The sequence below is a fragment of the Phoenix dactylifera genome, chromosome 1, assembly GCF_009389715.1.
Source record: "Phoenix dactylifera cultivar Barhee BC4 chromosome 1, palm_55x_up_171113_PBpolish2nd_filt_p, whole genome shotgun sequence".
Classification (NCBI taxonomy): Eukaryota; Viridiplantae; Streptophyta; class Magnoliopsida; order Arecales; family Arecaceae; genus Phoenix; species Phoenix dactylifera.
Window position 1 is genome coordinate 23,100,033 of NC_052392.1, and position 13,083 is coordinate 23,113,115.

The 13,083-nt window shown below is 51.6% G+C and overlaps 1 protein-coding gene across 1 annotated transcript; it reads right to left on the reverse strand.

The window, feature by feature from the left end:
• Window positions 1-2,259: 2,259 nt before the first annotated feature.
• On the reverse strand, window positions 2,260-3,530 carry LOC103717044 (ethylene-responsive transcription factor 3-like). The gene has a single exon (XM_008805274.4). It carries the CDS (start codon window positions 3,275-3,277, stop codon window positions 2,594-2,596), a length of 684 nt encoding a protein of 227 aa, XP_008803496.1. The 5' UTR covers window positions 3,278-3,530; the 3' UTR covers window positions 2,260-2,593.
• Window positions 3,531-13,083: the final 9,553 nt, after the last annotated feature.

The following is a 13,083-nucleotide window of genomic DNA, read 5'->3' on the forward strand; positions in this document are numbered from 1 at the left end:
CAGCCAGATATGCTGCCTACGATCTCGCGCCCTAGATCTTCCGAGGCTCTGATACCACTGTTAGGAAACAACATGCCTCTAGATTGGCCTCTTTGGAGAAGTAGAATTAGTAGAGAAGAGAGAGAGAGAGAAGAAGAGAGAGGAATTGAGAAGCTACGTTGAGAATTCAATTCAGTCTAAAAGAACATACGTTGCTTGCGAAGAGGAACTAGCCACCGCATACCACATATATAGCTTCAGTTCCCAACTCTAAACAAATTCTATTTCAACTGAGTCACTATCAAAGACACCACTTCTAATATAATTCTAATCCAATCTAAACTAATCCAATCACTAACCTAATAAAACTCACAAACAAGTAAGAACTCTAGCCAAAACCAACTCCTAATCACTTGACTTCTTATATTGGTTTACTTCCAACACCCCAACCGATAGAGCAGCACGGGAACATGTCTCCTTATAAAGACTTCGTATCGCCCTTCCTTCATCTTATCTTGAAAGAAAGTAAGAGAAGATGGATGAGTGTCGCGTAAGGTTGTGCACATATCCATGCTCATGAGAGGCATCGTCTGCCATGTTGAAAGCAGAGAATGGGGAGACTCTATTAGTGCTTATGCTCTTTTTATTGGACATCCAGTACACTAATGGAGATCATGGTCTTGATTGGATGATCGCCTGATTGTTACTTGAGTTATCAGGACTCGAAAAATGGACTTACATAAAATAACATATTGCATTAATGTTAGTTTTACTTATAAAATGAACTTGGCAAAACTTTAGCAATGCTGTTCCAAGAAATTACTTCATCAGTGAGGATGGGAAGGCCTCTCCTAAAACTCTCATAAGTCTTCTTTGATATGACACCTTAGTAGAGTGCCATTTTCCCCTCTGGGGATAAGAAGTTAGACATGCATTCCCGCAATAGACTATATAATTTGAATCTAGGAATACGGTTCTTAAAGAGAATAGAGTCCCCTATCACAAATTTTGCTACCAAAATAAGTTTAATCAGTTGAAGTTTGACAAAATTTTTACAAACACTCAACCTCACATCAACCTTCCGAGAACTGGATCAAATTTCCAACCCAAGCAACCTAGTATGAACTAGGAATTGCAGAACGATATCTGAGAAGAATTAACCTAATCATTTACAAATATAAGTTGGGTCTAGACTTGGGATGTTAATTAATAGGATAGAATTGAATAGACTTGGGTCTAGAAAAGAATTTCTCAACCTCGCATGAACCTTCCGTGAGCCAGATCAAATCCCCAATCCAAGCAACCTAGTGCGAACTCGGTGCCAAGGCTTCGATAGAATTGCAGAACGGTGTACGAGACTTGGGATGTAATAAATAGGAGGGAAAAGAAGCATGCTAAATTATGAAAAAAAAAAGTGTATTCTAAACTAATCAATACTGCAAGAATAGTTGCATGTCATCAATTTGTGATGATCTAAACCCCCGTTTGTACTTCAGCATCAGTAATCAAACAAAATTACCCAAGCCTTAACAGATCCTCGAGTCTATGGTTGCTAATTATTATAAGAAAAGTAAATCTATCAGATAAGACCAAGTGAACTCCTAGAGCTGGATAAGATAAGGATCGAAATGCATGTGTTCAACCTTAAGGCCCTTCAATACTGAACCCCAAAAGACATCCGGAAAAAAATGAGTAGACTCAAATAGGACCTACAATTCCAACAGAACATGTGGAATAGCTTATGGCAACCAAAGCCCACCGAGGTGATCATCCTCGGTTTTTTTAGTACGCGGTTTTTTTTTTTCTGATGAAGTTTCTGATCTACATTGCGGTAAATTGCTTCAGAGCATATATTTTTGTAGTACAACCACAAATCCACAAGCAACAAAAATCTCTAGATTTAGCGTTGTGGAAGCTTAATAGCTTTTTTTTTGGTGAAAAAAAAAAAGCTTAATAGCTTTGATGCTACTCAAACTGGAAAGAACATGATCGAGATTTCGGAACTCGATGCAAAACAACAGAGTTCCCCAATGCAATCTCTAGTCTCTTCCATGCCAAAAGTTTGTTTTTCCCCCTTGGTAGTGCCCCTGTGAGAATCTTTCGGCCGCTATCTCTTCAACTTTGAGAATCCAATGCATCAACTTTGATGTTGCGGGGATTCAAAAACTCGTTTTTTATCTGACGGTGTGTGAAATCCACTAACAGAGACATGAGATCCAAAAGAATATATGTGAAATTTGAACTAAAACATGTAAAGAACTGAGGGGAGAAGCAGGAGGAGGAGAGAATCAACTTAGATTGATGTTCTAGTTTTCTTTCTCATTCATCGAATCAGATAGATATCCTTTTTTACAAAGAAGAAAGAAAGGAGAAGATCAGAGACAAACCCCAGATCCGACTCGACACCATCCGATCCTGAAACCTCTACCCATCTAAATAGAGTTCGTTATCCAAAGCCAAGTCCCAAACCCTCATACAAAATGATCAGAGGGTGAAAAAAGAAAAAAAATAGATTGTAGGGAATTATGAAAAGAAGAGATAGAGAAGAAAAGGAAGCAATTCTATTTTTTCTTTCCTTTCTTTTTCTCTTTCTTCTCGGCCGTGGCATCGAGCATCAGAGACGGAGCGTGGTGGCGTGGAAGTCGTCGTCGGAGGGAGGGAGGAGGTTCAGATCGAACGGCAGCGGCTGCCGGAAGGCGGAGGCGATGTCTCCGTCGTCGATGACGGAGGAAGAGGAGCCGCAGTCGCTGTGGCAGTCCTGATCGCCGGAAAGGACGCGGGGCGGTGGCGGCGGCTTGGCCCGCCGCCGGAGATGGGAGTTCGACCGGACGGGGAGAGGCGGCGCCGACAGCCGGGGCCCGCTGAAGGACTCCACGGTGCTGCTCAGGCTGCTGGACGTCGGCCGGTGCGGAGGCGGAAGATCGGGAGACGAGTCTGGATCATGGTGGTGGCGGTGGTGGTGGGGGAAGGGAAATCCGGCGACGGGGGCGACGGCGGTGGAGGAGGGGAAAGGAGGGGGAGGGGGGAGGGGGGAGCCGGCGGGGAGGGGGAAGTTGGTCTTGGCTTTGGGGCCGCGGAGGGCGCGGGCGGCGGCATCGTAGGCGCGAGCTGCATCCTCCGCGGAGTCGAAGGTGCCGAGCCAGACGCGGCTCTTCTTCCAGGGGTCCCGGATCTCCGCCGCGAACCGCCCCCACGGCCGCTTCCTCACGCCGCGGAACCGCGCCTCCTTCACCGATCCGGCTCCTCCCGCGGCCGCCGCCGCCATCGCTGTGGTCCCCGCTGCCCGCGCCTTTCTCATCGCCGACCGGGACGAAAGTCGATATAGATGTGGGAAGGCAGAGCAATGGAGGGGAGAGAGAAGAGAGATTTAGGGGAGAGGAATGGAGTCCGCTTCCTTGCTTCTCCTTCCAAGAATGATAAATATTAAGAGGAGATCAGGAGTCATGATCTCTCTCCATCTCTTTCTCTCTCTCTCGCTCGCTCGCTTCCTCGCGCCCCCACAAACCGACTTGATTGCTTTCTTCTACCACCCCTCGCCTTTTCCTCTCCCCTTCCCTTCTTTTAAAAATTTTCTTCTTCTTTTGTGGTCACCCCAAAATGACCAAAACACCCTTGTCCATTTTTTTCTCTCTCCGTTCTCCTTCCAACTGCCGCCGCAACGTGGCGTTATTTTTCCTAATAATAATTTTATATTATTGTTGCGATAAGATCAGGATTCGGGCGGCGTTAAAGGGCACGAAACGTCCAGGAATCACGCCGTGCAGTCTCCGTCGGAGATGACCGGGGCCAACGCGCGGACTAGTTGGCTCAGCTCAGAGGACGGGTCGGAGGCTGGGAGCTGCTATGCTGTCTCGCGGGTGAGTATAACTAGAGGTATGTTAATGTATGCATGATGCAGCCAATAAATCAGCATTCTGCAAGCATCTACATGACTACATGCATGAAATAAGTATAGCACAAGACCCTTGTGATTGGCATCCCATGATCTTATCTGCTGGCACTGTACGCAGAAACTTGTCTCTTTCTTGATCTTGCGAGCTGGTAATCTGATGGCGAAAGTGATGTGAGGCATGGGCGTCTAAATTTTCGTCAAAAGAGCTTTCCAATTTCACCACCATCTTCCCTGGTATTTAGTAGTTAAAGTGCAACCGCTTAATTTGATTTTACCTTGAACTCCAGCATTTCATGATATTAAATTTTCCTCAGCCTAAGGTTGGCGTGACAATGGACTTGTTGGGAAAAAATAAATCGCCCCAAAGCACGTGAGCACGTCGCCAGCACGTGATCAAAGGCGCCCGACCTAGAGGCGCCCGACCTGAAGGCGCACGACCTGGAGGCGCCCGATCTGGAGGCGCCAGACCCGGGCACCCGACCTCAGCGTCCTCGACCTCGGGAGCCCGACCTTGCTACCCACCTGCAGCGGTCACATCCCTCTGCAGCTCAGCCAATGACCATATCCTGCCACCGCTGTCAACAATTAATGCGCATGGCCTCTGCAGACCTCCGGCTCACTCAGCAATTAATGTGCATGTTATCTACGGATCTCAAGCCCTTCACGGCAACAGTTAACCTACTCGGTCACGTCCAATCAGCCACGACGACTTACTGGCTCTGGCCTGATCTCCTACGACAATGCAATAATTCACGCGATCGTGCATTAATTCGGACGACATGCTTAATTATGACTGTAACCCGCTTGCTCCGTCACATCGCAGGTACACCTATATCCCTCTATAAAAGAAAAACCCCCCTCCTTAGAGGAGGTTGGACTCTGAAACTCAGGACACCTATTTCCTCCATCCTTCTACACATTAGCCCCCTCTGACTTAAGCATTGGAGGGCCGGCGCTGGAAACCCCGGCCACCGCCTTTTTGCAGGCCCCCCGGAGGACGCCACCCGCCGACGAACCGCCACCCGCCAATCCTTGCCGAAGCTCCTCTTTTTCAGCCGAGCGGTCATCCCCGGGTCCAAATTCCAGCAACAGTTGGTGCTAGAGGAAGGGCCCGAGTTGTGGCCATGAAGCTGAGAAGTAAAGGAGCCTCTAATGCCTCCCGGCGTCTCCCACCAAGTCCTGGACACTCTGTCCAGAACTCACCGTCTCTGGCTGCTCTAGTTTCCCAAGTCCAGCCGGAACAGTTCAATATCCTGGTGCAGCAGGTCCAAGCCTTGGCCACGGCTGTCTAGGGCCTACAGCGCGACGGAGCCCCACCTATGCCGCCTCTGCAGGCCCAAGTTCAGCCAGTGCTTCCTCTGAAAGGACCAGTGCCCCAAGGCCAAAATCTCCATGGCTCCTCAAGGGCTAATAATGAAGAACGATGCTGTCACCAAGGCTCAACTTGGACGTCTCCCCGGAGAGAAATGCAGGGGAGGAGCATAAACCGAAGGCCGCAGCCTTCGGAAGCTGAGTTAGCTCCAGACCGCCACGAGCCGGAGCAGACTACTATGACAATCCCCCAGGCTGGAGAGCTCGACAGGAAGGTCGAGCACCTGGAGCGCCAGATTGAAGCGCTTCATAGCGGGAAGGCAAGGCGCGAGGGTGACTTTAAGTTTACCACCAAGTTTCCCTTTTCCTGCCAAATCGAGAACGAGCCGATCCCACCGAGGTTCAAAATGCCCCAAGTGGAGCCCTACAATGGAACCACCGACCCCCTCGATCATTTGGAAAGTTACCGAGCCCTTATGGCATTGCAAGGATCCTCGGAAGCTGTGCTCTGCAAGGCCTTCCCAGCTACCCTTCGGGGAACCGCTCGGCTTTGGTTCTCTGGATTGAAGCCGAGTTCGGTGTTCTCTTTTGAGCAGCTCGGCAGGCAGTTTGCCACCAACTTCGCTGCCAGTCGTCGCCAGCGGCGAACATCGGATTTCCTCCTGGACGTCAAGTAGAAGGAAGGGAAATCCCTCAGAGAATACCTCGACCGCTTCACCGCTGCAACCTGGGAGGTCCACGAGCTCGACCAGTCAATAGCCATGTCGGCACTAAAGATTGGGGCTCGATCCTACAGATTCCTCTTCTCCATCGAGAAGAGCTTTCCCGCCGACTTCACCGAAATGTTGGCCCGAGCTCGGAAATATGCGAAGGCCAAGGAGGCTATCGCCTCCAGTCGGGGCGCGATTGAGCCGGCCTCAAAGAAGCAAAGGAAGCGCCGCGAGGAGCGCAGCCGCCCAAGAAGCCGATCTCCCCGTCGAGATAGAAACCTGCCTCGGCTGAGGAGCCCGCCTCGACAGCAGGGACGGCTTCGACCAAGGTCCCTGCCACAGCCTCGGATGCACTCGGGGAGGTACGAGAACTACGCTCCCATCAACGCACCCCGGGCCGAGATTCTAATGGAGATAGAAGGTCGGAACTTCTTCCGACCCCCGCCTCCGATGCAGGATGTGGGAGTTCCGCGTAACCCTAGGAAGTACTGACGCTTCCACCGGGACCATGGCCACGACACGGAGGATTGTTTCCAGCTCCGAGATGAAATCGAGGCACTTATCCATCGCGGGTTACTCAACCGGCTCGTGCGGAACCGACACGAGGAAAGGAGGCCAGTGGAAAATGCCGCGCCGCCCGAAAATCCAAATGACAATAGGCCTATCGCTGGCACCATCAATGCCATTGGAGGAGGAAGCTCGGCTGAAGAGCCAACCTAGGAAAGAACCCCTCCGAAGCGCCCGTGCACCTCCGAAACTATCTCATTCTCCGACGAGGACATGGAAGGAGTTGAAACTCCTCATGATGATGCTGTGGTCATCTCCATGATTGTAAATAAGTTTAATGTAAAGCGTGTCTTAGTTGATAATAGAAGCTCAAACAAATATTTTGTACTACCATGCCTACCAAAAAATGGGGTTAACAGAAAGCCAGATTCGGAGAATGAACGCTCCACTGGTCGGATTTATCGGGGACTCGATTCCGGTTGAGGGCGAGGTCAGTTTTCTCGTCACAGTTGGGCTCGCCCCCCGAGAAAGTACGGTGAGGACGGACTTTCTTGTGGTCCGCCTGCCTTCGGCCTATAACGCCATTCTTGGACGACCAGGACTTAATGCCCTTTGAGCTGTGGTCTCGACTTACCACCTGCTCGTCCGGTTCCCCACCGACCAAGAAATAGGCGAAGTTCGGGGGGACCAGTTAATAGCTAAGCGATGCTACATGGCGACCCACAAAGCAAAGCAATCGGCTAAAGCACCAAGCCAAGAGGAGCCAACAGCCAGGGCATCAATTCAAGTATCAGACCAGGCGCTCCCCATCGAAACTTTGGTGGTGCGGGACAACCCCTAGAAAGAACGGGTAGAGCCCGGTGAGCTTCTTACCCAAATTTCTTTACAAGATGACTGTCCAGAGCTAACCGTGCAGGTCGGCTCCGGCTTGAGCTCCCTTAAAAGGGACCGCCTGATCGAGTTCCTTCGGTCCAACATGGACGTCTTCGCATGGTCACCCGCCGACATACCGGGAATCGACCCTGAGGTCATGGTTCACCGACTCCAGGTAAAGCCAACCTGTAGGCCCGTGCGACAGAAGAAACGGAGCTCTTCTCCGAAACGACAACGAGCAGCGGCCGAGGAAGTGGACAAACTCCTCGAGGCCGGCTTCATCCGGGAGGTCTCCTATCCAGACTGGCTCGCCAACGTGGTCCTTGTGAAGAAATCCAATGGAAAGTGGCGCATGTGCGTGGACTACATCGACTTGAACAAATCCTACCCAAAGGACAGCTTTCCACTTTCCAGCATCGACCAACTTGTCGACTCCACCTCGGGACACCAGTTGCTGACCTTCATGGATGCCTTCTCGAAGTATAATCAAATCCGAATGGCGCCAAAAGACGAGGAGAAGACAACTTTCATCACCGACAAGAGCCTCTATTGCTATAAAGTAATGTCGTTCGGGTTGAAGAATACCGGAGCAACATATCAAAGACTGGTCAGCCAAATCTTCAAAAATCAAATAGGCCGAAATATGGAGGTCTATGTGGATGACATGCTGGTAAAAAGCCGAACGACCGAAGACCATGTGGCTGACCTCAATGAGACTTTCTCCACCCTCAGAAAATATCGAATGAAGCTCAACCCTGCTAAATGTGCATTCAGAGTCACCTCGGAAAAATTCCTTGGCTTCGTAGTCACCCAGCGTGGAATCAAAGCAAATCCCGAGAAGATCCGAGCACTGCAAGAGATGGTGCCGCCGAAGACGGTCAAGGAGGTACAGCGGCTCACAGGCCTGGTCGCAGCTATGGAAAGATTTGTCTCCAGGTCGGCCGAGCGGTGCCTCCCATTCTTCAAAATCCTCAAGCGGCCGAAAGACTTTTCATGGTCGAAGGAATGCCAGCAAGCTTTTGAGGAGCTTAGGCACATTCCTGCTTCTCCACTGCTACTTACCAAACCCCAGTAGGGTGAGCTCCTCTATTTATACCTGGTCATTTCCCCGATTGCGGTAAGCTCGGTCCTGATCCGAGAAGAGAACAAGCTCCAGAGACCAGTGTACTATGCCAGCCGGGTCCTGAGGGATGCTGAGACAAGATATTCCAAACTGGAGAAAACAATTTTTGCTCTGATCATCTCAGCTCGGAGGCTCCGACCCTACTTCCAAGCCCACACTATAGCCATACTGACCGACCGGCCTATGAAGCAAATTCAACAGCGGTCAGATCGCACCGGGAGGATCGCGAAGTGGGTAGTTGAGCTCGGAGAGTTCAACTCGAATACCATCCGAGGCCAGCGATCAAAGCCCAAGCCCTCGCCTATTTTATCGTGGAGTGGACTTTGCTGAACGACCCCGAGCACCCACTCATGCCAATGAGGGAGGCTCCGAGGCAGCCATGGGTCCTATATGCGGACGGTTCCTCGACCTGGGGGGGTAGCGGAGCGAGTCTTATCCTTACAAGCCCGGAAGGGGTAGTTGCGGAGCAGGCCATACGCCTCGAGTTTTCAGCCTCGAACAACGAGGTAGAGTATGAAGCGCTCATCGCCAGGCTCAAGTTGGCGAAGGAGCTTAAGGCCGAGGATCTGAAGGTCTTCAACGACTCCCAACTGGTCGTAAGCCAGATCCTGGAGGACTTTGAAGCAAAAGAGTTGTCAATGAAGAGATATCTACAAAAGGTGCGAGACCTTGCATCCACCCTAGGCTCCTTCAATATCCAGCATATCTCCAGAACGGAGAATCTAAGAAAAAACAAACTGTCGAAACTGGCAACCTCCCGCATGAGCGAGCTTCCCAAGGCAACAATGCTCGAATATCTCCAAATGCCCAGCACGGAAGAGCCTGAGCCAACCCTTTGCATCGATACCGAGCTAAACTGGATGGACGAGCTCATCAGCTATCTACAAAATGAAGCCCTCCCCAACGATGGGCTCGAAGCTCGCCGAATCAGGCGTCTAGCCTCCCGATATATATTATATAAAGGCAAGCTCTACCGAAAATTCTTCACCTCTCCTCTCCTCAGATGCCTCCGCCCGTCTGAGGCGGACTATGCTATGCGAGAGATCCATGAAGGAATATGCAGGAACCATCTGGGAGGCCAGGCACTGGCCCACAAAATCCTGCGCCAGGGTTACTATTGGCCCACACTTCAAAAGGGCGCAACGGACTTCGTCCGAAGGTGTAATCGGTGCCAGCGGAACGCCAACATCCAGCACCGACCCTCAGCCCCACCGACCTCGATCAGTGCCCCCTGGCCATTTGCCCAGTGGGGGATTAACATCTTGGGGCCATCCTCCTAGCTACCGGGCAAAGAAAATTCTTGGTCGTCTTCATCGATTACTTCACCAAATAGGTCGAAGCTGAACCAGTGGGCCGGATCACCGAGCAGAAGATGTGGAACTTTGTTTGAAAGTCAATAATCTGCAGATTTGGACTCTCCCGCATCCTTATATCTGACAACGGCCGTCAGTTCGACAACACCCATTTTAGAGAATTCTGCTCCGAGCTCGGCATTGATCACCGCTTCACCTCGGTGGCCCATCCACAGACGAATGGGAAAATCGAGGTAACGAATCGCACCATTCTGTAGGGTCTCAAGGCCAGGCTTGACCGATCCAAGGGGCAATGGGTCGAGGACCTCTACAATGTCCTCTAGGCCTACAAAACCACTTTCCAACTTCCTACCGGCGAGACCCCTTTCAACTTGGCATACGGAATGGAAGCTGTCATCTCCCTGAAAGTTGGACTCCCCTCACCAAGAGTGGAGCATTACGACGCGGCCTCCAACTCCTCCCAACTTAGGGGCAACTTGGACCTCGTCGAGGAGACAAGGGAGACAGCCCGAGTTCGCATGGTGAGATATCAACGAAAAACGGCACAGTACTACAACTCCAGAGTAAAAGCCAAGCTTTTCAAGGCGGGTGATCTCGTCCTCAGGAGAGCAGAAGCCTCTCAGCCCACCGAGCAGGAAAAGCTCACCCCGAACTGGGAAGGACCATATCGAATTGCGCGAGTCCAGCGGTCCGGGGCATACAAATTGGAATCTCTCGAGGGGACCTTATTTCACAGAGCTGGAATTCCGAAAATCTTCGGATGTATTACCAATAGAGCCCTAAGGGGTCCTTAACGATGGGGAAAACGATTCTTGTCCCCTTCTCACGTTAATTCACTTACAGTTTTTCTTCAATTATTTGTGCTCCTCCTAACATTGGGACACTTGTGATCCTCAGAAAGCCCGACCAAGCTCGGATGCCCGACTAAGTTCGGATGCACCAGCCAAGTCTGGAACACCTCGCCTCACCGACGTCGAGCTCGGTCTCGATCTCCCTCAAAAATCTCGACGAAGGCCGGGATGCCCCGTGTGTCGACAGTGCGTTCCCAGACCCCTCGACCTCGAGAAGCGTCCTCAGGTCGATAGCGAGACCAAGCTCCCTCGACCTCGTGCTCGATTCCTCGACTAAGGTCAGGATGCTCCGTGTGCCGACAGTGCGTTCCCGACCCCTTGACCTTGGAAAGCGTCACTAGGTCGACAGCGAGCCCAAGCTCCCTCGACCTCGTGCTCGATTCCTCGACTAAGGTCGGGATGCCCCGTGTGTCGACAGTATGTTTCCAGACCCTTCGACCTCGGGAAGCGTCATTAGGTCGACTGCGAGCCCAAGCTCCCTCGACCTCGTGCTTGATTCCTCGACTAAGGTCGGGATGCCCCGTGTGTCGACAGTGCGTTCCCAAACCCCTCGACCTCGGGAAGCGTCACCAGGTCGACAGCGAGTCCAAGCTCCCTCGACCTCGTGCTCGATTTCTCGACTAAGGTCGGGATGCCTCGTTGTTGACAATGCGTTTCCAGATCCCTCGACCTCGGAAAGCGTCACCAGGACGACAGCGAGCCCAAGCTTCCTCGACCTCGTGCTTGATTTCTCGACTAAGATCGGGATGCCCCGTGTGTCGACAGTGCGTTCCCAGATCCCTCGACCTCGAAAAGCATCACCAGGTCGACAGCGAGCTACGTTGTTGCGCGAAATTCCGACCAAAATGCCATCCCTACAACAGATAACACCTCCTATAGAAGCGGGCTACAAGCCGAGAAACGACCCTAAAAAGCTGATCACGGAGCAGAGTCGCTTATCTCGACCTGAGATGACCGACTCCGATGGTGCAAGAGGTATGATTCTACCCAGCACCTATGTCATCACATCTACTTATTTGTACTACAAAATGATCGGTGAAGCCCAGACCAAGTTCGAGACCAAAAAAAAAAACACGAAAGCTCTAATGATGGCCCGGCCACAGTCTGTGATCTCTTCAGGGTCAGACCTTAAAGCTTTGACAAGCTTATTCTAGAAGCCGAGCTTAAGGACTTGGCAAAATTTTTCAGAGGACCTTAAAGCTTTGGCAAGCTTCTCCTAGGAGCATAGCCTAATGACTTGGCCAAATTCTCCAGAAAGAAAACCTAAACGCCTAACAAAACTCCTTCAAAGCCCAAGCTCAATGCTTCGACGACCTGGAAGCAAAGCCCAAGAGCTTAACAAAACTCCTTCAGAACGTAAAATTAAGGGCTTAGCGAGACCTCTTCAAAGTTCGAGCTCAAAGACCTAGCGAATTCTCATAAAGTCTGAGCCCGGACTAAATGCAATCCCTATTGGAGCTAAGCTTAACAACTTAGCAAACGTGGTCAGAGCCTAAGTCTATGAACTTGGCCGAGCCCAAATATTTGGAAGGATTCGCGGGAGAGAATTCAGTTCGAACGATTAAAGTGAAAGCCTACTTACCATGCGAAAGAGGGAGAGAAAGACAAACATAAATTTGCAAAAAGAAGACTTTTCATTAATGAAAGCCCGAAGGCCAGGTACAAAATTGAGGTTTGGCCGTACAGTAAGTCTGGAGGCCAACCTCGCTTACAAAAGGAAAAACAAAAAGAAAAGGCTAAGTCCTAGGGAGCGGCAGCTGCGTCGGTCCCGACCTCAAGGTCGTCCACGACAATCACTTGGGGGTCCTCGACAGGAATTGGCTCCGAACCCTCCGCGGCGACCTCAGACGGGGCCTCGTCGGTGACCTCGGGAACGCCCCCGGCAACTTCCTCAGCAAGAGCCACTTGAGCTGTCTGCTCGGCCTCAGCGACCTCTCCTTCAACCTCGATCTTGGCAGCCTCCTCTTTGGCCTCAAGTGTCGAGGGCAGATCGAATTCGCTCTCCTTGTCGACTCCCGATCTGGGCCGAATCCTCGAGAGGTCAAGCTGGGGGCAGAACCTGTGCATCTGCCTCCGAAAATTTGCGAAGCCGCGGAGAAACCCGTCCACGGCCTCCTCCTCCAACATATCGTGGAACTCTTCCGACTCCTTGAAGAGTTCCATGGCGTTTTGAGCTTGCTCGAGTGCCCTCTTCTCTCGAGCCTCGAGCTGCTCGACTTTTAGGCGGAGGACCCCGCCCTCGTATTTGTGGCCAGCGGCCTCCGCACGGGCCTCGGCCAGACGCGCCTCGGAGGCGCGCAACTCCGACCGCGCCAGACTATGCGCGGCCCTTTCTTCCTCGAGCTGGTCGACTGCCAATCGCCGCTTGGCCACGGCAGCCTCCATCCGCGCAACGGCCTCAGCCCGCGCAGCCTCAGAATCTGCAAGCCTCTTCTCGGCCACTTCCAACTGCTGTTGGAATCGCCGAGCTTCTTCCTGGCATTCCGAGGCTATGAACACCAGCGTATCAATCTCGTGGATATGC

Excerpts from the sequence above, each read along its gene's own strand:
- LOC103717044 (XM_008805274.4), bottom strand. The coding sequence starts at position 3,277 with ATGAGAAAGGCGCGGGCAGCGGGGACCACAGCGATGGCGGCGGCGGCC.